The sequence below is a fragment of the Dipodomys spectabilis genome, unplaced genomic scaffold (genome assembly GCF_019054845.1).
Source record: "Dipodomys spectabilis isolate Male_0828 unplaced genomic scaffold, ASM1905484v1 ptg000321l, whole genome shotgun sequence".
Classification (NCBI taxonomy): domain Eukaryota; kingdom Metazoa; phylum Chordata; class Mammalia; order Rodentia; family Heteromyidae; genus Dipodomys; species Dipodomys spectabilis.
In genome coordinates this window covers 518,540-543,529 of record NW_024870998.1, presented here as the reverse complement: position 1 = coordinate 543,529, position 24,990 = coordinate 518,540, and the positions used below count along the sequence as shown (strand labels likewise).

General features: G+C 61.0%; 1 protein-coding gene across 1 annotated transcript; it reads left to right on the top strand.

Moving 5' to 3' along the window:
* Positions 1 to 949: 949 nt before the first annotated feature.
* Positions 950 to 24,694, top strand: Espnl (espin like). Its single transcript, XM_042702330.1, has 9 exons — positions 950 to 1,243; positions 2,213 to 2,403; positions 3,733 to 3,919; positions 4,638 to 4,820; positions 13,648 to 13,779; positions 19,208 to 19,322; positions 20,637 to 20,740; positions 21,504 to 21,704; positions 23,105 to 24,694. Exons 1-9 carry the CDS (start codon positions 950 to 952, stop codon positions 24,692 to 24,694), a joined length of 2,997 nt encoding a protein of 998 aa, XP_042558264.1.
* Positions 24,695 to 24,990: the final 296 nt, after the last annotated feature.

The window sequence follows — 24,990 nt, the reverse complement described above, 5'->3', positions numbered from 1 at the left end:
GAGAGGCTGTGGCCAGCTGGCCCTGACTTCCCCAGCCAAGAACCATGCGGGACCTGGGAGGGGGAGGGGAGGAGAGGGATGGGGGTGACGATGGGGGTGCAGATGATGCTTTGCATAGAAAAATGAACATCTCAACTAAGGCTAAAAACAAATTTTAAAGGACAGCGAAGAGAACAATCTGGAAAGAGATGCTGTGCTGGCTAGAGGGGCTACGCCTGACACCCTCAGGCTCACCTTGAAGGCCCCCTGTCCAGAAACCTGGACACACCCAGTGCCCGGTGTGCGGGCAGCCAAGAGCCAGATGGGACAGCAGGCCTCCCGGGGGTGATGTCCCCGGAAGCAAGAGGCCTCCTGTGGGTGATGCCAGCTGACATTTTGACCCTAACAGAAGAAGTTCTTCCAATCATACCATGGGTGGATCCATTCTTTTGTGAGAACAGAGGAGAAGACTTCCTGTGCCCCTTGGGGCTGCGCCTACACAGGGCCGGCCATGCGGGCTCAGGAGCCTGTGCTGTCTAGATCTACAGCCCTCCAGGTGGCAGAGACCCGGCCCAGGCCGAGAATGAGAACATGGTACGGCTTGCTCTCACCTGGCTGTACAGGTGACAGAGAGACGCTGCCGGGAAGAGGAGTTTCCAGTTGAAGACAGCCTGGGCCAGCCAGCCTCTCGTGAGCTGGCCGGTTCCGGCCTGCCGGCTCACAGCGGTCCTTTCCCAAGACTTACCCATTCCATACTCCACAGCCCAGGCACCTAGCCCCCCCAGGAGTGGCGTGGGTAGAGCTGATCCCCAGGACCTGTCCCCCACCCCCGCCCCCGCCGCCCCGTGACTGCCTCCCATCTGCCCTGCGCACTGTTATCGGGTAACCAGAGATGGCTGCCGCGTCCACGCCTGAAACAGGAAGCCCTGTCAGCCTCTGCACAGCCTCCACCAGGAGCCAGTGCCAGAGGATGGAGGAGCAGCAGGCACTGGTGGCCTCCAGGGATGGGGACGTGGCCACCTTGGAGCGGCTGCTGGAGGCCGGTGCCCTGGGCCCGGGCATCACTGATGCCCTGGGGGCTGGCCTGGTGCACCATGCCACCCGAGCCGGCCACCTGGACTGTGTCAAGTTCCTGGTGGAGCGAGCCAAGCTGCCCAGCAACCAGCAGGCCCACAACGGGGCCACACCGGTGCACGACGCTGCCGCCACAGGCAACCTGGCTGAGCTGCGCTGGCTGGTCCGAGGCGGGGGCTGCGGGCTGCAGGTGAGCAGGAACGGGGCAGCCAGGGCGGAACAAGGGAGGGCAGGCCCACGTCTGGCCCCAGCCTCGTGGCTCCAGGCTGTGTTTTCCTCAGGTACCTCTGCCTCCTGCGCTTCCCTATACCCAAACAGCACCAAGGCCTGTGGATTCCAAGCTGTGTTGACCCCATTTGGTTTGCATGCCCAGCAGGCTGAGGCCGGGGAACCTTTTTGGCTCCTCCACTTCCCTCCCTCAGCCTGAACTTGCCAGCCTTCCCGGTGCAGTCTCCCCAGTGTCTCTGGTCAGAGGTGGTCAATGGGGCCTCTTTCCCAAAGGGCCCAGCAATGCAGAGGTGCAGAGGGACTCCGCTCAGGAGCTCGGGTCCCGATGGCACAGGTGGGCTGTGGGGCAGGTGAGGGTCAGTGCCCGTCCTGTCTGGTGTGCCCAGCTCCTCCGTGCACACATCCTGCAAGAGAAAGCCCCTGGGTGACATGGTCCAAAAAGAAGTGCGCTCTTAGCTGACTTAGGCAACTGTGACCTCTGTGCGTCGCCTGTGTGATGGGAGGAGGGCGGGGGAGGCCCTGGGCCGCTGCGCCGGCCTCGCTCGCGGAGCACAGGGCAGGCACGGGGGCCGGGGCCCCACAGGCCGTCACAGCACCTGCGCCTGGGCCTCCATCAGCGCCCACCTGTCCACGCACAGCGCCCTCAGGCAGCGCTCCCCAGGCGGGAGCTGTCACCTACAGACATGTGCCCCCTGGCCTTTCCCGCTGAGGGCCGAGCAGGAGGCCAGCGGCTTGGCTGAGTGGGAGGGGAACTGGGCCTTGGGGCGGGGGGGGGGGTGCAGCAAGTGGATGCCTGGCCCACCTCTTCTCTGGCATGGTGCCCCGGCCCCCTATGGAGAGCAGCCTCAGGCAGCTGGCTCTGGCCACGCGGGCCCGGTCCCGCCGGGCTGGCCAGCCTGCCACCAGCTCCCCGCCCTGCTGCTCTGTGCAGGACCAAGACGCGTCTGGCGTGTCGCCGCTGCACCTGGCTGCGCGCTTCGGACACCCCGCGGTGGTGGAGTGGCTGCTGCGGGAGGGCCACGCGGCCACGCTGGAGACGCAGGAGGGGGCGCTGCCGCTGCACCACGCCGCCGTCAGCGGCGACCTGACCTGTCTGAAGCTGCTGACCGTGGCCCACAGCAGGTGAGAGCGTGGCCCTCTCCTCAGGGCCCTGGACCCGGGGAAGGTGGCGCTGAGAAGGGCCAGGGAGCCCAGGTGCGTGGCTGCAGGTGGCCCAGTGAGTCTGAAGCCAGAGGGTGACAAGCAGGAGGGGTGAGGGGAGGCAGGTGGAGGGGAGGGGAGGCAGGAGGGGTGAGGGGAGGCGGGTGGGGTGAGGGGAGGCAGGAGGGATGAGGGGAGGCAGGAGGGGTGAGGGGAGGCAGGTGGAGGTGAGGGGGCGGGTGGGGTGAGGGGAGGTGGGTGGGGGTGAGGGGAGGCGGGTGAGGGGAGGCAGGTGGAGGTGAGGCAGGTGGAGGTGAGGGGAGGCGGGTGGGGGTGAGGGGAGGCAGGTGGGGTGAGGGGGGGGCGGGGGAGGTGAGGAGGCAGGTGGAGGGGAGGTGGGTGGAGGTGAGGGGAGGCGGGTGGGGGTGAGGGGAGGCGGGTGGGGTGAGGGGGGGCGGGTGGGGTGAGGGGAGGCGGGAGGGGTGAGGGGAGGCAGGGGAGGTGAGGAGGCGGGTGGAGGGGAGGCGGGTGGGGGTGAGGGGAGGTGGGTGGAGGTGAGGGGAGGCAGGTAGGGGTGAGGGGAGGCGGGTGGAGGGGAGGCGGGGCCGGTTGGGTGAGGGGAGGCAGTTTTCCCTGCTGCCTGCTACCCAGGCTCCCTGGCCCTTCCCAGAGTGAGCGGTGTTCACCCTCTCCGGGTAGAGCCCGTGGCAGGGGGATCGGGAGGGGTGGTGGGCCTCTCCTGAGCCCTGCCACGCCTTCGCAGGCCCTCCGGAGTGGGGCCCAACTCCAGGCCCAGAGGTGGGGGGTGAGGGCCAAGCAGGGGTTCAGTGAGCCCCTGGGCACAAGGACAACCCAGCCGCTCACTCTGGGTTCCTACCCTCCGGACGCCTGGGCGAGCAGGACACAGCGGGCTGGGGCTCCGCGTCCCCCGGCAGCTCGGGGCACCTGGAAAGCAGCGGAGGGACTCCGAGACCCTGGGGACCCTGGCAAGGGTCAGCTCTGTGTCCCCACGGGGGCCAGATTATGACCCTCCAATAATCTATGTGGGGTACCTGAGCCCAGGCAAAGGAAAGGAGCCCCCCCCGTGCGGGCTCCAAAGCCCTGGACAGCAGCTGGAAGGAGTTGGGAAACAGTGTGTAATGCTCAGAGGTCAGGCGTGAAGTCCAGATGAGCCATCCTCGGGTGGGAGGCTGCCCTCCCCGCAGCTGGTCATGGGGGCCAGCGGCAGCCAGAGGACAGCGCGGCGGCTTGCCAGCCCAGCCCCGCTGGCATGGATGTGGGCACCAGCCCGCTGACGCTCTCCCCCTGCAGCGGCGTGAACCAGCGGACCCGCACTGGGGCCTCCCCACTCTACTTGGCCTGCCAGGAGGGCCACCTGCACCTGGCACAGTTCCTGGTGAAGGACTGCGGTGCCGACGTGCGTCTGCGCGCCCTGGACGGCATGAGCGCGCTGCACGCTGCCGCGGCCCGCGGCCACTACTCACTGGTGGTCTGGCTGGTAAGGACTCCCGGGAGGGGGGGGGGGGCATGCACTGGGGGTCAAAGCTCTGTGGACAGCGGGCCTGGGTGCCGCCAGGTGCTGGGTCACTCAGAACAGCTGCGCTAGACCCTGACCACAGAGCCCACAGCAGTGAGGCCCCCTGGTCTTTCCCAAGAGTCTGGTGGACACTCTCAGGCTTTGCGACCCCAGGTGCTCTGTGACCAGTGCCCCGTGGCCCGAGCCCGGCCCTGGCCACTCCAGACATGTCCTCAGAGTCCTGGACAAGTCAATCCACCTCTTCTGCAGAGGAAGCCATGAGAACTGAGAGGCCAGAGCCAGGGGGTACTTCCCCCTCCACAACGGAAGATGGGCTTGGGGTGGGGCTCACCGGGGTCCCGAGGGTCCACTGGTGATGAGCGATGGGGTGTGAGGGGGGGAGAGGGGAGAGCTCAGGATGGTCAGGAGGCGGCTGCACAAAGCAGGGCCCCAAGGCCCCAAGGCCGCACATGGCAGTTATGTGGGTTGAGATTTGGGTCCGTGGTATCTCCAGCTAAAAGCAACTGGGCTCGTGCTAGCTGTCCTTGTCACAGGACGCAGGGGACCGAACCGCGGTGGGCCTCGGCTCCCCAGGGATGGGGCCACTTCCCTGAAGACGATCCCACTGTGCTCAGAGTCCCCGGGCTTCTCCCTGGGCGAGGCGGCCTGTGCAGACCGGCTGTCCGCTCCCCCTTTCCAGGCCACGTTCACTGACATCAGCCTCACTGCTCGGGATAACGAGGGGGCCACGGCTCTGCACTTCGCCGCCCGGGGTGGCCACACCCCCATTCTGGACCGGCTGCTGCTGCTGGGTGCCCCCATCATGAGAGACTCGTGGGGTGGGACCCCCCTCCACGACGCAGCAGAGAATGGGCAGATGGAGGTACGCCGCCTCAGGGCTGTTGGGCTGGGGGCCCTTACACCGTCAGGAGCGTGCCCCAAGCTGAGCACTTCCTCCTGAAGTGTGCTGTTGAGCCTTCAAGGCAACCCTGTACAAGACGTATTACTTCTCCCCTTTCACTCATGGGTAAACTGAGGCACTGTGGGCCCAGCATGTGCTCAAGGTCAGAAGGCAGCACCAAGCATCACACCTCCTGTGCTCGGGACATGGTGTGGTGGCTCCTCAGCTACAGGGCTGTGCTGTGAGTGGCCCAGCCACTTTGCTAGTATCCAAATCCCCTCCAACTCATGCACCCATCTCGAAAACAACCTGTGAGCCCCGCTTGGGCAGGGGTGCTGTCTGCTGGGTGGCCTGATGCTCAGCAGGGGAAAGCCATGGGCAGCTGGGGCCACTGCACAGCCTCACCAGGGCCGTCCCCGCCCCAGAGCCCGGCCCCACCCCCGCCCCACCCAGTGCCTACATGGACCCATTCACGGCCATGGTGTGGCTTCCATGGTTCCCGAAGTCCTGCAGCCGCAGCTGCCTCAGCCCAGAAGAGAGGCTGAGAGGTGATGGACACTGCCCGTGGCTCCTGGTCCAGGCCAGGCCCGTCCCGGGCACCGTGGAGGGGTGGCCTGAGGACACTGTGCTCAGCACAAACCCACAGTGGCTGCAGTTCCAGGTGCTCAAATCTCAGCGGTGTCAGGTAAAGGGATGGCACCCAAGGAGCAGTCCCAGAGCCCTGCACAGCCGCGGGCACCAGGGAGACCCTGGCTCCACCCACAACAGCGGCTGGAGGGGCTGACCTCCCCGCCCCCAGCAGCCTCTCCCACCGGGCCTCCCCTCCACCTGCCACGCTCCAGCTCTAGAAGGAAGTATGATCGGGTCTTGGTCATAAGTGAATTATGGGAGAGGCTTGCCCACTTTTCTATAAATCTATATTCTACACTGCTTGAAATTAAGAATTTATATCCCTCCAGACAGGGTTGGAGGTGGGGGTGACGGCAAACCTGCCCGGGGAGGAGAAGGGGTCCAGGGGTGTGGCAGGGGACAGGGCCACTTCTGTGTGCCTCAGGCATGGCCCCAACAGGCCAGGCCGCTGGTGGCAAGAGGGGCTCTCGGCTCCTCCTGAAAAGGTGGCCCAGGCACAAAGTTGTCCCTCAGTAGCCAAATCTTTGCACAAGCGCGACACTCTGAGGAGCCCCTAGCTCCCAGCATGAAGATAATCGCCAACCCAGGCCCCGGGGCAGGCAGGACCTCTGCTGTCTTCAGTCCTGTCATTACCGACTCCAGAGCACACAGAAGCTCCCGACCCCGACTGGTTGAGTGAACCAAGGGCTGGGGCTACCTTAAGGTGACAAAAGTCCTGGCTTCATCCCCAACAACTAGCACCCCCCCAAAAAAATAAAACCCAGTTATCTGAGGGAAATCAGAGACCTCACATTATCTGATCCATAAATATTTTAGCAAACCTCTTCCAGGGAGGCGTGTACTTCTTTAAAATCACACCGCAAACCATGATCACACCTACAAAACAACCCACAATAATTCCTGAGAATTAACTAGTATCCAGTTGGACACCTGACGGCGGTCAGGCCCTCATGTGCGCGCATCTGTCAAATCTCCCTCCACTCCTCCAGGAAATGTGGGACGATGTGCTCCCCTCTGCTGTTTAACATAGATCCTTATTTCAAGCAGTTTAGAACAGGTTCAGGATGCTAAGAAACAGAGACTGCAGTACACTGCCCGGGACCCCCATCCGCTCCATCTGTTCCTAATAATGACAAGATGTTATAAACAAAATCCTTCCTTCCTCCAGATGGCCTGTCTTTCCTTCGTGTCTGTCTGTCCAGGAGCCCAGCCAGGACACAGCACAGCGTCCAGGTCTGCTCAGGCTCTTCTTGGTGGCAACAGCTATTTCCACATTTTAAAAACAAAACTCCAGCCAGGCGTGGTGGTGCACACCTATAGCCCCAGCACTGGGGGGGCTGAGGTGGGAGATCGCACTTTCCACACCAACCTGGGCTGCCTAAAGAGACCCTGTCTCAAAGAACCAAGACCAAACAAGCACACAGTTGGTGCTGCTGTAGTCTCTGAAGGAGCTGAAATGGCTTCCATTCGTGCCCCGCTGTACTGCCTTGGGTGTAATTACCCAAGCATTGTAACTGTCGTTCAGAGCATGCAACATTTGCCGTCTCCTTGCTACGCCGTTCAGCTGGGCGAGGGGCATCCATAGTGCTGTGCTCCCTTCCCGCTCTCCCACGCCCCATTCTCCATCCCCACCCCCTGGCAACCAGGTCGATTCCAAGACTCCGGGTACCCCAATAGGATGGAAGGCACAGTCTTTATTCTTTCATTTAGCACAGCATCCTCAAGGCTGTGAGGTAGTCTAGGTAGTCTAGGTGAGGATTTAAGAAGAAGCAATAGTTCATCGTGTGGCTACTTTCCTCTTCATCTTCATCTCTTAGTGGGCACCTGGCGCTTCCACCTCGTGGCTGTGGTCAGTGGTGCTGCTCTGTACCCTGGACGTACATCCAAGGTAGAACGGCTGGACCTGAGCTGATCACTTCCGTGTTAAGCCAGCATTGCATGTTCAGAATAATGCAGCTCGATCCTGGTAGCTTTTTATATGCAGTTGAGTTGCTAACATTTTGTTTAGTACTTGAACTCCATATTCATGTATGTGCGTATGTGCACATACACATGTGCACACATGCACACACCAGTCCTAAGGCTTGAACTCAGGGCCTCAGTGCTGTCTCTGAGCTTTTTGCTCAAGGCTGGCATCTTCCCACTTGAGCTAGAGCTCCACTTTTGGCTTCTTGCTGATTAATTGGAAATAAGAGTCTCGTGGGCTTTCTTGCTTGGGCTGGCTGTGAACTGTGATCCTCAGATCACATCCTCCTGAGTAGGATTACAGACATAAGCCACCAGTACCCAGCCTTTGTTGAGTGTTTGAGAGGGGTGTTTTCCCTGCTCATTTCTGGCCTGTTTCTGTGTTCCTTGACTGCTAAGCTGTGTGTCCTAGGGTTTTGTAATTCATCAGCTAAAATAGTTTCTAATTTCTGGTCTTTATTCTTCCTTGCCCCTTGGACTTACTTGAAGGTGCTTATTAATTTTTAAACATGATGGTTCAGAAATTAAGTCTGTAACTGATTTCTCTTGGATTACACTGTGGCCAGAAAATATTCTCTAATAATTCCAACCATTTGATCTCTGTCATTAGCTACTTTGTAAGCGTGCATGTGGACGTTGTTTTGTAAATATTTAGCATGTCTGTGAAAAGACTAGAGTCTGTGGGTTGTTTTGTATGTGTCTGTCAGCTGTATTCACATTCAATCACATGTATGTGACATGTACAGATTTTTGTGTTTTATCCAGACTGCTGAGTCAGGGTGCTGTTGTTTGGGGGTGACTGGGTTCCTATGTGTCCCTGTGAACCTGCATTGTATGTGTTCCACCCTAATGAAGTGTTACTGCAGATCTGTATTTCTATAGACCTGCAGTACCATAAACCTGTAGTGCCACAAAGTGCTGCAGACCTGTTGTTCTGTAGACCTACAGTACTGCACATCTGAGGTTTTATAGACCTGTAGAGCTCTAGACCTGAGGTAATGCACACCTGTGTTTCTGTAGACCTATGGTTCTATAGACCTGTGGTTCTGTAGACCTGTGATACTGTGATTCGTGTTGTGGGCCTGTAGTACTGTAGACCTGTGGACCTGTAGTACTGTATACCTGTGGTTCTGTAGATCTGTAGTGCTGCAGATCCTTCCCATTGCTTAGTGGCATAGTAAATCTTATTCCATCTTTTACTTGCTGCTCTTTGAACCCTTATATTTAAATCTTTAAATATACATCTCTGCTAGTGACACATAGTCAGATCAAATATATTCCATTGTTCTGACCTCTTTCTATTGCAATAGCGGGTATATTTACTGATATGTAGGTGCTTGTTTTGCCCTTCCATCCACCATTTCTAATTTGTGTTGTCTGCCTTTCCTTTCCTATCTCCTGGCAGACATTCATAACTGCAGAGGGAATATTTTTGGCGGTTTTGTGTGTAGGTAATAGAAGTGTAGCCTCAGGCTTTCATGTACCTTTTAGGATCTTTATTGTGTGTGTGCCAGTCCTGGGGCTTGAACTGAGGGCCTGGGCGCGGTCTCTAAGCTTTTTTCTCAAGGCTAGCATTCTACCACTTGAGCCATAGCTCCATTTCTGGCTTTTTGGTGGTTAATTGGAGGTAAGAGTCTCCAGTCTTACCTGCGTGGGCTGCCTTTTGCAATCCTCGCATCTTAGCCTCCCGAGTAGCTAGGATTACAAGCATGACTCGCCAGGGCCCTGCTAGATGTGTGGTTCCAATTCAACAGCATTTCTCTGCCTTTCTAATTCAAGGATTAACAGCTCTGTGTGTGTGTGTGTGTGTGTGTGTGTGTTTAATATACTATTGTGTATATTGAGAGAAAATAGCATTTTGTTTCATTCACCTCTTTGAAGACAGTGTCTCCGGTGGTAATGCTAAGCTGATATTTGAGCTTTCCGTTCTGGTTGTTGAATCTGCAGGGACTCTTCTACGGTAGTTGAGGGGTCACTGCAAAAGCTGCTTGTAATCATGATTCAGCTACAAGTGAGCTGTGGCAAAGGTTGCTGTTGAGCTCATCAATTAATGAGGAGCCAGCAATCCAAAGTGACTGTGTGGCACTGATAAGGAATGCTGGCTTCTCAGTGGGGCAGAGAGACACAGGTCATTGGTCACAGCTACCTCCGCCCTCCAGGCCTACTCGCTTGCCTTCCTGTGACACAGGCCCTGCACAGGGCAGGCTTCACAGGCCCGCAGAGCTGGCAGCTCAATGGTGGTAGACAGAACCCAACAGAACTCCCGGTCTGTTGGCCTGCTTCTCTGCCTCCCTCCGCAGTTCCCTGTGGGCCACCTGACCTGTTACACTCCCAAGTCTGTGCAGGGCAATGCTGCCGCCCACCAAGGCCCTGTTAGGACGGCACTGGGGTCTTCCCAGCACTGCCATCCTCAGGGATCCTGAGCCCCCTGGGGCAGAGCGCCATGGAGGGCACAGGTCCAGAAGCCAGGGGTGTGGGCTACGCGGGGCTGCTTCCTGTCTATGACTTCTGGGAACATACTTTCCTTCCCCGTGCTCACCTCCTGGTTCATAAACCTGTGCAGTGGAGATGCCCTGAGAGCCTGTCTGCACTGGGGTCTGGTGAGAGCGAGGCTCACCGAAGGCCTCACGGACATCCCACTCAGACATGCCCGGACATGGGGACACAGTGGTCCCACGGGCCCCCTGGGGCTTTGGCTTTTTCCAGAAAGAGCATGGAGGCTGTGGGGAGAGCGCAGGTGGGCAGGGCAGAGGCGGGTCATGTAGGCCTGGGCCAGGCCGAGTTCAATTGTTTGTGAATAGAAGACTAATTTAGCCACAAGGGTACCACTTTCTTCTTCCTCCTCCTTCTTGCAGCTCAGGCTTTCCAAGTGGCTCACTCTCCCAAGACTCCTGCAGGCAGCTGCTGGAAAGTCACCGCCCTGCTCCCTTCTTCCCCGTACCCTTGTCTATCTTCAGTGCTGAAGAACATCTGCTGGGAATAGAATGCAGCCTGGGCATTTCCAATCACACTTTAGTGCTTTGAAAATAGCATTGGGGCCAGACACCTGTAATCCTAGTTACTCAGAAGTCTCAGAGCTGAGGATCGCAATTCAAAGCCAGCACCAGCAGAAAAGTCTCTTATCTCCAACTAACACCAAAAAGCCACAAGTGGAAGAGTAACTCAATAGTAGAGTAACAGCTTTGAATGAAAAAGCTCAGGGACAGTGCTGAGGCTCTGAGTTCAAGCCCCAGGAGACACACACACACACACACGCACACACACACGCACGCACGCACGCACGCACGCACACACACACATGCACACATGCATAGTTATTCATTGTCTTCTGGCCTCTGCTGGCTGCTCTGTGTTTATCCAACATGGGTTCCTGGAATTCTTGGGTTTGTGCTTTGGTGCTTGCTGGCTACTTTTCGAAGATTCTCAGCCATTGTCCCCGAGCTCCCCTCTGCCCCCCTCTGCCCCCCCTCTGCTCCCCTCTGCCCCCCTCTGCTCCCCTCTGCCCCCCTCTGCTCCCCTCTGCTCCCCTCTGCCCCCCTCTGCCCCCCTCTGCTCCCCTCTGCTCCCCTCTGCTCCCCTCTGCCCCCCTCTGCTCCCCTCTGCCCCCCTGTGCTCCCCTCTGCCCCCCTCTGCTCCCCTCTGCCCCCCTCTGCCCCCCTCTGCTCCCCTCTGCCCCCCTCTGCTCCCCTCTGCTCCCCTCTGCTCCCCTCTGCTCCCCTCTGCCCCCCTCTGCTCCCCTCTGCCCCCCTCTGCTCCCCTCTGCTCCCCTCTGCTCCCCTCTGCCCCCCTCTGCCCCCCTCTGCTCCCCTCTGCTCCCCTCTGCTCCCCTCTGCCCCCCTCTGCCCCCCTCTGCTCCCCTCTGCTCCCCTCTGCCCCCCTCTGCTCCCCTTGCTTCTGGCGCTCGTAGTGTGTGTGTGTCAGCCCTTACTCTACTCCGCCTCCCTCACTGCGGTGGAGCACGTGAGATTGTCACCGCTTACAGGGAGGAAAGGTTTATTTTCATTCTCCTCTGAGCTTGTGGTCCATAGTTGTTCGCTCTTGTGGCTTTGGGCCTAGCCACTCAGCACATCACAGCGGAGCACATGGTGCTGAGCCCGGTTCACCACAGTGTCCGTCAGCTCGGCTCCCTCAGGGTGCCTGGCAAGCACGGTGAACGGCGCCAGGGTCCCAGGGTCCCCTCTAAGGACTCGCCCGGTGACCTCACTTCCTCCCACCAGGCCTGCCTCCAAACTAGAGCAGGAATTGCCCGCTTCCTTGTCTTCATCTTTTTGGCTCTTTCTGCTGTATCTGGGTTGCTTCTTCTGGCCAGTTTTCCCTACTAACTGTCGGCGAATGTGGTGGGTTTTAACTCAGAGCTCCACATTTGCTCGCTAAGCAAGCACTCGACCGCTGAGCCACGGCTTCAAGCCCTTTTTTGTTCTAGTTAGTTTTTAAATATACTTCAAAATAACCTTACTCGATTACTGCCTGGGTGCACACCTGGACCACAATCTGCCTATTTTAGACTTCCCATCATCGTAGGATGACAAGTACATCCCCTCATGCCCAGCTTCTTCTGTGGAGGTAGAGACTCAGACTGCTCTGCCTGGACTGGCATGGAACCAAAATCCTTCCGATCCCAGCCTCCCAAAAGTGGCTGGGAGAACAGGCTTGAGGCTTTGTGCTCTGCCGATATCACCTCTGACAGTCTATAATTTCACACCTAAATTTTCAAGTTTGGATTTTATTTCTTTGAATGTCATAGGTACAGTGGTTTTACAGTCTGTCATTTCTTGTCTTTGTGGAGTAAGCCTATTTCTCACTCTTTTATTTCCTTGTATTGCAGATTTTTATTGATTAGAGGACAAACATTATAACTGAAAATGACCGATAGAGGGGCTGGGAAGGTGGCTCAGTGGTAGAGGGCTTGCCTTGCATGCGTGAGGCCCTGGGTTCGATTCCCAGCACCACATAAGCAAAAAGAAAAAAGCTGGAAGTGGCACTGTGGCTCAAGTGGTAGAGTGCTAGCCTTGAGCTGAAGAGCTGAGGGACAGCGCCCAGGCCCAGAGTTCAGGCTCCGCGACCGGACCAAAAAAAAAAAAATGACCTATAGGTGTAGTTGGAGGCTTGACCTGATCTGCCAGTCACATGTGGGATACAATCCATGGCTTCAATGGGCTGGGAACGGGCCATCTCCTATAGCCCCACAGGTTGAAAAGTAGTTCTCATACTTTTATTTACTTACTTTTCTGGTATACGGGGGAGCATGTGTGTGTGTGTGTGTGTGTGTGTGTGTGCGCTTGTGTGCTGGGGATATTAATTGTGTTAGTTTTTGTTTGTTTTATTTTTCAAGGCCAGCCTTGAGCCCTGGGTTCTTTTTGGCAGTACTGAGGTTTGAACCAGGGGTCTTGTGCTTGCTACTACTTGAGCCACAACTCCCACCCTAACCTTGACTTCCAGGTCCTCATTCCTCTTTCCAGGCGCTTAGGTGACAAATACCCACCATCCTGCCTGGCTGTGTTCTCACATCTTTAAACCGCTAGAGAAAAAATAAAGCCGATGAATAATTCATGACACACAAGAGTCATCTGAAGTTATCATCTCCGGCTCAGTAAATAAGACTTCCTTGGGGCACAGCCATGCTCAGGTTTGCCTGTCATCCAAAGCTGCCTGGGCCTCAGGCTTGGCCCTCAGCCTGGCGTCCTTCCGTCCCAGGGCCCATACCTCGAGTAGCTGTGGCCTGGGGCTCGGTGAGGCTGCTGAGGGAGCCGACCCTCCTAGGGAGGCACCTCCCTGACCTGCTAGGCTTGAGTCTGGTCCCTCGGGCTGCTGAGGTGCTCAGTGCCCACCTTCCTCCCCCGAGGAAATGGTACTCCATGCCAAGGGGGATCATACAAATGAAACCCAGGCTGCCGGTGACCCCTGGGGCTTCAGGTGGCTTCAGGTGGTGCCACCTGCTGCCATCCTGCCAGGGCCCTGGCACCCGCACACCTCGGATGCCCGTCCCTCCAAACAGGACACTCTGTGGCCCACTTCTAGGCCTTGGTTCCCTTGTAAGCCGGGGCAGCGGTAGGATGAGACCTGGGGGCCCCGGGCAGGTGTTCGGTGTCCCATGGCCCTGATGCAAGTCCCTCCCCTCGTTCAGGCAGCCTGTTTCCACCCGTGCTGCTGAGCCAGGGAAGTGCCTGCCCGGGCACTGAGCTGCAGGAGTGACCGCGCCTCTCCCTCCCCACAGTGCTGCCAGACGCTGCTCTCCCACCGCGTGGACCCCTCCCTGCGGGATGAAGACGGGTACACGGCGGCCGACCTGGCGGAGTACCATGGACACCAGGACTGTGCCCAGTACCTGCGGGGGATGGCCCAGCCGGTAAGGCCTTAGGGGCTCTGTCATTCTGGGGGTGGACCCAGGCTCAGTCAACACCCCACGGCCACCCAGTGAGCTGCAGTGTTTGCTGCACCCATCTCGCACTGGAGTGCTGTCAGGGGCAAGGGTCTGGGCAGGACCATGCAGTGCCACAACTGGCCAGGGAGGAGGCTGGGGCAGAGCCAGGGAGGAGGCTGGGGCAGGGCCAGGGAGGAGGCTGGGGCAGGGCCAGGGAGGAGGCTGGGGCAGGCTGGAGGCGCAGGGCTGGAGAGAGGCTATAACTGGGCCCGGGCTGAAACCTGGTCCAGGCAGGTGTGTTGTGTGGGCCATGGAAGACGCCATGCGTGTGACTCAGGGCATCATGTGAGGCTTGTGGTATTCAGGTGGGACCAGGCCTGGGCCCGCTGTGGTGAGCTTATCTAAGCACCCAGAAGCACCCTGCTACGCACTGCCTGGCCTGTTTCCCCACCTCTCCGTGCCCATTTCCACGCTGCAGGGACAGGGGTCTTGCTGTTCTGCTACGCTCCCCCCAGCAGTAGGCATGGCTGAGCAAGTATGAATGAGCCAATGAAGCAGGGAGAGTCCACAGAGGAGCAGATGGGCGGGTGCCGGCCGACAGAGGAGAGGGGGCAGCGGAAAGCAGGGACTGGGGTGGGGGGCAGAGGAGAGGGAGGCAGAGGAGAGGAGGGCAGAGAGAGGAGGGCAGAGGGGCCAGCTGGAGAGGGCCACACCAGCAGTTTGGTGACACAGCCAGCGCTTCCGCAGCCCTGCGCGGTCCCCACGTTCTGTCCAGCCCAAGGCGGTGACAGCACCCAACCAGCCCCAAGACCCACAAGTGACATCCCCAGCCCCAGATCTTCTATACCTCTCCTCTCTCGAGGTACCCCCTCAGAACATCCAGGATAAACTGAGGCAGAGTCCTCCCTTTCCCCAGCAGGGCCCGCCGTGCGGTCCTCACGCAGTCCTAGCCAAGAGTCCCACCCTGCGGCCGCCTTAACCCTGCGCCGCGCCTGCTGCAGCTCAGACGGCTCCCGAGGCCCCGGGACCCGAGCTCGGGCCGGTCCTTTCAGTGACTGTGGTTGTTGTCTGGTGAACGATCTTTCTTCCTGGGCAGAAGCTGGTTTGTAGATGGGCTGCCTGTCACAGGCCCCGCACCCGGGGTCACGGGCTGCCAAACTCCCGCGTCCTCCCGGCTCAGGCCACACCTGGATGGAGATGGGGTTGGGGGGTGGGGAGGATGGCTCCGCTGACTGACGCCGCTCCACAGTCCCTGCCACAGGCCTGGGCCCCTGCGCCCTGCCTTGTCCCCCACCCGGCCTCACACTGTCACAGGAGGCCCCTGCTTTCCGGTCCCATCCTGGCTCTAGCCAGCCTCTGCCGTGCCTTGCCCTTCCTCTGGGGGAGGCGTCCGGACACCCCCAGGCTGAGGGGAGCCAGCCCAGCCCAGGCTTCCTGGGGTTCTGGTACCGGTTGTCTCCTCGGGGTCACTACGATGCCAGGTGGCGACTTTCCACCCGCCTGTTGGCGTCCGGTGCCCCCACCCCACCGTGACGTCAGGCCTCCACTTCCTGCTCTCTGCAGCCCTTCCTGCCCACCTCCAGGCGCCCACCCAGCCCTGCAAGCCCCGGCCCTTGGCCTTGGCCCTCAGCGGCATGTGGTTCACAGCCATCCGGACCTCAGGGTTCAGACTGCACCCCGGCCCCCATGTCGCCTCCCCTAGACCTGCACAGCAACCACCAGGGGTACCGGGCTCTGCCTGGAGTTGCCCCCTGCCCAGACCTCCGCCTCTGCTCACAGGGCGGGGCGTGGGCCAGCAGGTGCGGGCCGGCAGGGCAGTGCACACAGCCCAGCCTGCTGCAATATTGATGGAAATGCGATACACATAGGTGGCCGGCACCCGTCTCCCTGTCCCCTGGAGGAGGTGGGGACATCCGCCATTTGCCCCTGCCGCCACGCCTGAGCTGCCCCGGGACTGGGACTGCTGGGGTAGGAGGGGGCAGAGCCTGTCAGTGCTGAACCCTGCCCGCAGGGTCCAGGGAGGGGCCTCATGGGAGGCCCTTCACTGTCCCCCTGTGATGGGTGGGGGGGCTTCAGTGCACCCGCTCCCTAGTGTGGGGCCCATGTACACCCCCAAAGGCCAACCTTGCCCCTCCCAGGGCCTCAGACTCCCCTCTGCAAGGTGAGGGGCTGGGCCACCTTCCAAGGACCCCCAAAGCAGACCCTGCTCCCCCTCCTCCCCCCCCCCCCCCCCCCCGCTGGCTGATGGCTGCACTGCCTCGGATCCCGTAGGCCTCTGTGCACGCAGGACAGGCCCCAGCACTGGCCCGCGAGCTCACCCACGTGTGTACTCACTCCCGCGGGATGGAGTCGTGCTTGCTGGACCCTTGGGCTGCCGTGCTGCGCGACGCTGAGCCTCCGCTCCCTGTCGAGGTTCAGGACTGGAGAGCCTGTCCCAGCAAGCTTGGCGGTGGCTTGTCCCCTCCCCAAGGGGAAGGAGCCGGGCTCTGCCCTCGGCAGGTGGGAAGATGGGGCCCAGAGAACAGCAAGGGGCTCCCCTGGACCGTGTCCTGTCTGGGGAGTGGTAGGGCCAGGCCACTCGGCCAGTAATCCAATCTCAGCCTCGGGGACGGTGTCCAGACCCAGCTTCAGGTCATGATTTTCTCGCCCGGGTGGCATTACAGGCTGTAACCCAGCTCGCACGGCCGCCCTGGATGTATAATGCATGGCAGGCCGGCGATGCTCAAATCTCACCAAAAACAAGGCCTGAGGTGGCAGGCCTGCGGCCAGTGTGACCCCAGACTCACGGGGCCCAGGCCAGGATGCAGGCAGGTTTGCTGGGCAGCTGTGAGGATCCAAAGATGGACTGACACTGGCCCTCCTGCCCATCCTGAGGACCATCGAGGGGCAGGCGTGTGGTGATGGGGCAGGCCTGGCCAGCAGCTCCCAGCAACTCCACACCTCAGCAGCCAGTTCACAGATGGGGAAGTGGAGGCTCACAGACGGGAGAATGGAGGCTCACAGACTGGGGCATGGAGGCTCACAGACTGGGGCATGGAGGCTCACAGACTGGGGCATGGAGGCTCACAGACTGGGGCATGGTGGCTCACGGATGGGGGCATGGCGGCTCTCTGGCTTCTCAGTGGGGAATAGAGTGGGGTTTAAGCCAAGGCCCCAAGAGTGGTCTGAGGTCCCCAGGCTGCAAGGACCACACTAAGAGACCATTTCCCCAGCTCGGGCCAACTCCTGCCTCTGCTGTCCTGCCAGCCGGAAGTGAGCATTGCTGGCCTAGCCAGGCCGCACTTCCCTGCGGGTGAGGTGAGGAGGGGGCTTCAGTCGGGGAGAGGGGCCTGAGACCCCAGCAGGATCCTTGTCTCCCCGGCCCCAGGCTGGACCCCGTGGACTTGTGTCTCAGCCAAAGAGCAGAAGCCCGGGACCCCCGTTTTAGAGCAAGTAGCAAGCAGGTGCGCTGCAGTCTCTTGGGCTGCCCTGCACGCATCCCTGCGGGGGCCCAGGGCAGTGCGCAGGCTTTGCCCTCGTGGTGGGAACGCGCAGACCCGCGGCACTACCCCTGCCGCTCGGGCACCCCTGCATGCAGGAGACCACCCAGGGCCTTGGGCTGCCAAAGCAAAGGCTCTGGGCTCAGCAGAACCCTGGTCCAACTCTCCTATCCACATGCAGGACTGTGCAGAAGCTCTGCACCCCTCTCCGAGCCTCAGTTACCCCACTGGAGTGCTTGTTGGACTGTGGACGGGGGGTTCATCGGGTTGGTCTCTTCTTGAGGGGCGTGGAGCTGGACCTGAGGGTCCCCGGCTGGCAGAGGGTCCACCGTGGCCCCCGTGTGGGGGAGGGTTGTGGATCTGTGGTAAAGGATCGCCTGTGCAGCCCCGGCCCGCCTGGCCACCCGACACCTCGGCCTTCAAATATTAATGTGACACCTGCCGCTCTTGGGGGCCGCAGCGCCCACAGCCCCCGACACCCCGGCATGGCCGCGGCTCCCTGCACTGCGCTGCCTAGGGCCGGCTCCTGACGGTCTCCTAGGCCGAGTCTGGACGGAGGCCCAGGGCTGGGGCCTCTGGGCCGCTGCGGATCCCTGGAAGAAGGTGCGTGGGGCCAGGCAGATGGGGGTTCCGGTGGCGTGCCCTTCCCCGGGACCTGGTGGGCTGAGTTGTGGGTGGTGTGTGGGAGGGGCAGCACACCTTGCCATACTCGAGGTGGGCGCCGAGGCTGGGGTGTGGGCAGCGCAGGCGGAGTCGCAGTCGGGACCCATGCAGAGAGGAACCTCAAAGGCAGATGCGAGTATGAGCTTCAGCCCCAGCCCCAGCTCATGATTTGGACGGTGGCCTCGCGTCGTACATCTTGCATCGGCGCTGGTTTGAGCTGGGGTCAGGGCTGCCCCAGTACCGGACCCAGATCCCTGACTTGTAAGTCCCACGGTCTTCTGGGGTCCCCCTGCTGAGAGACTCTAGTCTGATGGTTGGGGGACACTTCGAGGGAGCTGGAGGCAGGGCAGCAGATCCAGAGCCGGGCATCAGTGGTTGGAGATGGGGGTCAAGCGGCCTCTCCCCTGACTCGAGGACCTGGAGAGGTCGGGGAGGCAGAGCAGGCCCAGCCCCGCGGCTGGGTCGCCAGGGACAGGAGCCTGGGCTTCTCTTGGTCAGGTGGCAAGGCTGAGCAGGGCAGCACTTGGAGTCAAGGGCTCTTTCTGGCTTCCCACAGACAGTGGCCAAAGTCTGTAGAGGTGACCAAGGCCATGCCTGGGCCTGCCCCCCGCCTGCCGGCCAGCCCTGCACCTCCTGGCCATGCAGGCTGCCCCCTGCCCCACCTACCAGCCAGCCCTGCAGCTCCCGGCCCCATGGGCTGCCCCTCACCCCACCTGCCGGCCAGCCCTGCACCTCCCAGCCCCATGGGCTGACCCCCGCCTGCCGGCCAGCCCAGCACCTCCCGACCCCGCAAGCTGGCCTCAGCGGCCCTGCTGGAGGCGGTTGGGAAGGGGCTCACTCCCAAGCTAGGCCTGGTCTTGGCCTGGCTCCCAGCAGGCACGGAGCAGCAGCAGGGCATGGGTAGAGATCCTCCTGGTAGATCCTAGGCAAGGCATCTTTGCTTAAGGTATCGTCACAGCCACACTTAGAGGGCTGTGGAAAGTTCCAGGTGGACTGAGGTTCTCCCTGTGACCAGTCAGGCCCTTCTCTTTGGAGAGGGTGGGCAGGCCCACCAGTCTGGGCACCCTCGTGGGAGGGACAGGGGCAGGACAGCTCGACTCCTAGGCCAGGCTCCGGACAAAGCAGCCAGGCCTTGGACCAGGGCTGGGGGTTGCAGGCAGGCATGAGTGCCCATGCCCCCCTACCTCATGCCCACCTGGAAAAACTGGGATAGGCCCCAGTCAGGTCTACCTGGGCCTCTGCTGACCAGGCCCGTCTCCTCCCCCCACTAGGTGCCGATCCTGATGACACCCCCACCGCCACCCTTCCCACCCCCTCCACTGTCTGCAGCAAGACTCTCTGTGGAGGATGGAGGAAGAGGGGGCTCGCAGCTCGGGAGCCCCCCACGTGAGTGCTCGAGCTTGCGCAGGACTGGCCTGCGCAGAACTGGCGTGGACTGGTGTGGGGGCCTCCTGAGGGGCTGCCACCACTGCCACTTCTTCCCACCTTTTGTCAGCTTGGTTGCTGTTTAAGGACTTTTACTTTATCTGCTTCTGGGTCTGGGGCGTAAACTCAGGGTCTCTGCCTTTGAGCTTTTGTCAAGGCTAGCGCCACAGCTCTACTTTCAGCTTTTTGATCTTTGATTGGCGTTAAGAGTCTCAGACTTTTCCTGCCTGGGCTGGCTTCGAACCATGGTCCTCAGATCTCTGCCTCCTGAGTAGCTAGGATGACAGGTGTGACCACTGGCGCCTGACGCTTGGTTGCTTTTTAAAGCACTGCACCACAGTGACTTGTCTTGAAGGGAATGGGCAGGCTGAGTGGGTCCCAGCTGCTGTGAGTCATTAGCAGGGGACAGCAGAGCCGTTCACCTGTGGTGACCACTCACTAGAGACCAGTGACCAGCACTTACCAAACTGAAACAGGGTGGCCTGAAAAGTAGCACAGGCCACGTGCAGTGGGGTTTTGCCTCTACACGGGACACGTGGCAGCTAAGTGATCATAGGGGAGTGCATTGCCTATATGTGTGTCTGCATGTACATGTGCACGTGTGTCTCTGTGTCTGCAGGTACCTGTGCATGCATGTCAGTGTCTCTGGGGTTTTTGTCTATGTGTACATGTGTGCAGGTATGTGTATGACTATATGTATATACATGTGGTCTGTGTATGCTACACATGTGTTTCTCTGTGTGTTCTGTGTGCGTCTGGCCTGTTTGTGTGTGTGTCTCTGTATATTCTGTATGTTTGTGTATCTGCAGGCATGTGTGCTTGTGTGTGTGTGTGTATGCCACTGTGTATCTAGATGCTGCATGTGTATCTTTGTGTGAGTGTGTGTGCGTGTGTGTGCCCAGGTCACGGTGTGTACCTGTTTCTCTTGGGCTGTGGCACTGCTGTGTGTGTTGGTGCGGCGGGGGTTTAACATTGGGGTCTGGTGTGGCCGCCACAGGTCCCTCAGCCTTAGGCCTCGTGGCCTTTGCAGCTCTGTCCAGCTGCAGGACCAGTGGGGGGCAGGGAGTAGATGCTGGCTGACAGGTGGCCTGGCCTGGCCCAGGCCCCACCGACGCCAGCGAGAAGCTTGGGGAAGGTGGCGTGTGCAGAGCCCCAGCCGCTCCAAGGCCAGGTGTCTTCCGGGGCTCCGTAAGGTTAAGGTCTCTGAGGCTGGGCATCTCTGCCTCTGCCCTTCCTGTGCCACCCTCTGACTCCAGCTCCCCTTCTTGCCAGCAGCCGTGACTCTCAGCCCAGCCTGGCCCGGCCAGCCTGGCCCAAGGGAGCCACCAGCCAGCACAGCCTCCCCAGGGGCCACCACCAGCACCCCAGCCACCGCCAAGGTGCGTCTCTCAGCCTCCCTGCCCCTAGCCAATCCCAAAGCCCAGCCAGCCCCATGTGATCTTAGTGGGTCCAGGCCACGGCCCCTCCACCCCCAGCGAGGCCCCTCCTCTAGGACAGACTCCAGGTCTCTCCAGGGCAGCCGTGGCACCTCTGGTTCTGAGGGGATGGGAAATTCAGAAGCCATCGCAGAAAACGTGTGGCCCTTCTCCGTCACCCCGAGAGTTCCAGTGCCAGGCCCTCACCCTGGTCCTGAACCCAGGGACTCTCCATGTCCCCCTTGGAAACTGCACCCAGCACAGAGAAGTAGCTGTCCATGGGCAGGCAGGCCTGGTGCCCACTCCTCCTGGGCCAGACAGCACTGGGCCCTCCGGAGGAGGCCTGCTCCTTTGTCCAACCCTGCTTTCCCAGTTCACAAAGTGGACCTCATATGAGTTTGAGAAGTGCCACTTGGTACTTGCCTCAGACAGGGACCCCAGGGTCATAAAGGTTCTGAGCAGTCCTGCAGTACTGGCTGGTGGCCAGAGTTTGGAGTCTAGCCGTGCTGTTTTTGCCCTTCTACATGGCACACTCTTCCCAGCCTTGGAGGAGATGGTGCCTCCTCCCACATGCATCTGGACCCACACGGATGGGTCCTTACCCTGGAGGGACCGAGGGGCCGGGGAGGTGGCGGGGCTGTCTGTGACCCTTGCTACCCTCGTCCAGGGAACGTCCTGTTTGCACACCAGATGCTGATCTTGCTGGGTCTCCTCCTGCTCTGTACAGGGGGCAGAGATGGCAGCAGGGGAGGCCCCAGAGGGCCTCGCTGCCCTGCAGCTGGACGTGCTGCCCTCGGGAGACCTGGACGGGCTGGTGCCCACGCAGGATGAACTCGGCAGGCCCATCCCAGAGTGGAAGCGTCAGGTGATGGTGCGGAAACTGCAGGCCCGCCTGGGTACAGGCCCCCTTCTGGATCCCGAGGCCCAGGTGTGCCGGGCAGGGGCGGGGCCCGGGGTGGAGGGCGGGTGGGAGGCAGCTCCAGGAAGAGGAAGTGGAAGAGGTAGTGCCCCAGGCCAGGCCCTGAGCCCTGTGGCCTCAGCTTCTGCTTCTGCCACTGGAGGGGCCGACCAGGGTCAGCGGCTCTGAGCTGGGCGGGCCAGCCAGCAGCCCACCAAGTCAGAGAGCAGGCTGTGCTGGGCAGTGCCCTGGGCAGGGGCAGACCAACTGAGAGGGAAGAGAGTGAGGAGCCCTGTGAGGGTTGGATCCAGGCACGCGCCAGGCAGAGCAAATCGCAAGTGCACAGGTCCAGCGGTGCAGAGGTGCAGTGCGCGCTCCGAGCGAGCTATGCAGCGGGAGCTGTCGGTGGCCCGAGCGAAGCACAGAAGAAAGGGCAGCTACTTCAGGGCCAGGGGGGTGTCAAAGGAGCCAGTGGAATCTGAGCAGAAAAGCGGCTGTGATTTGACCTGGGGTTTAACAGGATCCCTCGGGCTGCCGTGTGGCAGTATTCTAGAAGTTGACCCTAGAGGCCTACACCAGCAGCTAATGTGGTTAAAACCCAACAACAGTAAGGACCTGACTCCACCCTGGCCCCAGCCACACCTGCTTCTAGACGTGGGCGACTGATGGCACCGCACACTACGGCCCTTGGTCGTGTGGGTCTGCTGTCCCAGCCTGTCAGAGTGTGCTGAGAACTCTGGGAAATGGAGGTGGGCAGGCTGGGTGACTGGGGCATTGGCTGTGGTCGGCCGGTGCGGGGCGGGCAGCTCTTGCAGGCCAACACGGCCCAGGGACTGCAAGGCAGAGTCTCAGGCCGCCACCTAGACAGGGACTGCAGGATCCTTTGGGGCGGGAGAGGCTCTGGGAGGAGGAAGCAGAGGGAAACATGCCCCTCCAGACTCAAATTTTAACTTTTTTTTTTTTGCCAGTCCTGGGGTTTGAACTCAGGGTGGGGGCACTGTCCCTGAGCCTCTTTTGCTCAAGGCTCAACCATCTGAGCCACAGAGACACTTCCGACTTTTTCTGCTTATGTAGTACTGAGGAATCGAACCCAGGGCTTCATGCATGCAAGGCAAGCGCTCCACCACTAAGCCACCTTCCCAGCTCCACATTTTAACTCCTTTAAGTGCACTTGAACAAAGTGTCTTTAGATCCAGAACGTGTTCTGACAAGCTGGAGGCCTCTAGGCTAAGCTTCTAGAACAGTCAGCAGAGGAGCTCTGGGAAAACCCAGGTCAAATCTGTAGCTCAGGTTTACCCTCCAGGGCCAGGTCAGGGCCAGCTGGGGTGCAGGCTGGGGTCCGCAGGGAGCTCACGCTTGGCAGGGCAATGCTTCCTCCTACGTGAGGCCCAGTCGGCTGTGGCCCCCAACCCTGTCCTCCCTGTGCCCAGGATGACAGTGGCGGCCCAGGACCCGGGGAGCCGGCCGCCTGGCGCTATTCCCAGGCCCACCGGGCCATCCTTGGCCCCTTCGGGGAGCTGCTGACAGAGGACGACCTGGTGTACCTGGAGAAGCAGATCGCAGACCTGCAGCTGCGGCGCCGCTGCGAGGAGTATGAGAGCGAGCTGGGCCGGCTGGCGGCCGAGCTGCAGGCGCTGCTGCCCGAGCCCCTGGTGAGGATCACGGTCAACAGCCACTTCCTGCCGCGGCCCCTAGGGCCGGAGGATGAGGAAGCCCCGGCCCAGGCCGCAGAGCCCGAGGGGCCGGCGGGCGCAGAGAAAACGGGGCCCGGCGGACAGCCCCTGCCGTTCTGGTGCAGCCACATCGCCCGCCTGGTACGCAGCTTGTCCCTGCTGCTGACAGGGGTGAACGGGCTGGGGCAGAGCGAGGGGAAGGCAGCCGCCCCGGGGCCTCTGGACACCTGCAGGGGGGCCCCGGCCGGTCCCCCCCGGAGCGAGGCACAGCGGGAGATCCAGGAATGCGGGGTGAGTGTGCGAATGCTACGTGGCAACTTTGAGTTGGCTCCGGGCCTGCCCTGTGCTCTGAATCTGGGCCCCGGTGAGGCAGGGGCCCAGCCCAGGCCGTGCCCGAAAGGCTGCTGGCCGGTGGGCCCACAGCCCCGTGGTGGCCCGGAAGGAGGGGAGCCTGCACCAGGTGACACGGAGGAAGCCAGCGACTCGGGCATCAGCTGCGAAGAGGCCCCGTCGGAAGGGGCGGGGCCGGGCTCGGACCTGGCCAGCCTGCGCAAGGAGCGCATCATCACGCTCTTCCTCAGCCACTGGAAGAAGTCGGCCTACACGCCCGCCCTCAAGACGGCCGCCTGCCGGACCCTGGAGGTGCACCGCACCAGGAGCAGGGGGCAGGAGGCTGCCAGGAGCCCCGAGCCGCCCCCTCCACCCAGCGAGGGGCCCCGGCTCAGCCACCTGTGGCAGCAGCGGGGCATCATCACCCACCTGCTGGGCAACTGGAAGGCCATCATGGCCCACGTGCCAGCCCGGCAGCTGCGGCGGCTGAGCCGGCGTCCCCGGGGCCCCCTGTCCCCCGAGCAGTTTCTGCCCCACGTGGACGGGGCCCCCGTGCCCTATGGCAGCCTCTCGCTGGACCTCTTCATGCTGGGCTACTTCCAGCTGCTGGAGTGTGACCTCCCGGCCGAGGAACGCAAGATGCGCCATCTGCTCTGCTTCGAGGTCTTTGAGCACCTGGGGACTCACGGCTGGGAGGCCGTGCGCACCTTCCACAAGGCCGTGACCGATGAGGTGGCCTCCGGCCGCCGTGCCTGGACGGACGGCTTCGAGGACATCAAAGCTCGCTTCTTTGGCACCAGCCAGGGTCCTGCTTGGGACACGGAGCCTGGCCGGAAATTGGGACTGAGCCCGCTCAGGCCCCTGGCCCCGGCGGCCCTTCCTGAGCCCGCGGCCCCGCGGCTGCAGTCTGGTGCCCAGCAGGGCAGCTTCAACAATGAGGACATCTGTGGCTACATCGACCGGAGCTTCGCCTTCTGGAAGGAGAAGGAAGCGGAGATGTTCCACTTTGGAGAGTAAGGGCCGGTGGTGGCCTTCCCCACGGGGCTCTGGGCAGGGCTGAGTTTTGTCTTCCTTTCCTTCCCCAGCCACTTGGGGGCCAGGCCAGCCGGGCAAGGCCAGCGCTCCTCAGCCCAGTTTCCTTCTCTAAGCAGTGACCTGGAATCAGAATTCCTTCACCAGTGAGGACAGGAGCCCTAGGACCCGAGGAGGCCCTGCCACCACTGGCCCCACACTGGGCAGCTGGCCATCCCAGCCCCTGCTCACCCCCGACCCCCGGAATCTCTTTCCTGTTAACCTTCCTCGGTGCTCTGAGC

Bases quoted from the DNA above. Each gene is read 5' to 3' on its own strand.
- Espnl (XM_042702330.1), top strand. From the start codon at position 950: ATGGAGGAGCAGCAGGCACTGGTGGCCTCCAGGGATGGGGACGTGGCC. The intron at 2,404-3,732 runs GTGAGAGCGTGG...CTCCCCCTGCAG, and splicing joins CTGACCGTGGCCCACAGCAG to CGGCGTGAACCAGCGGACCC. The intron at 20,741-21,503 runs GTGCGTCTCTCA...TGCTCTGTACAG, and splicing joins GCACCCCAGCCACCGCCAAG to GGGGCAGAGATGGCAGCAGG.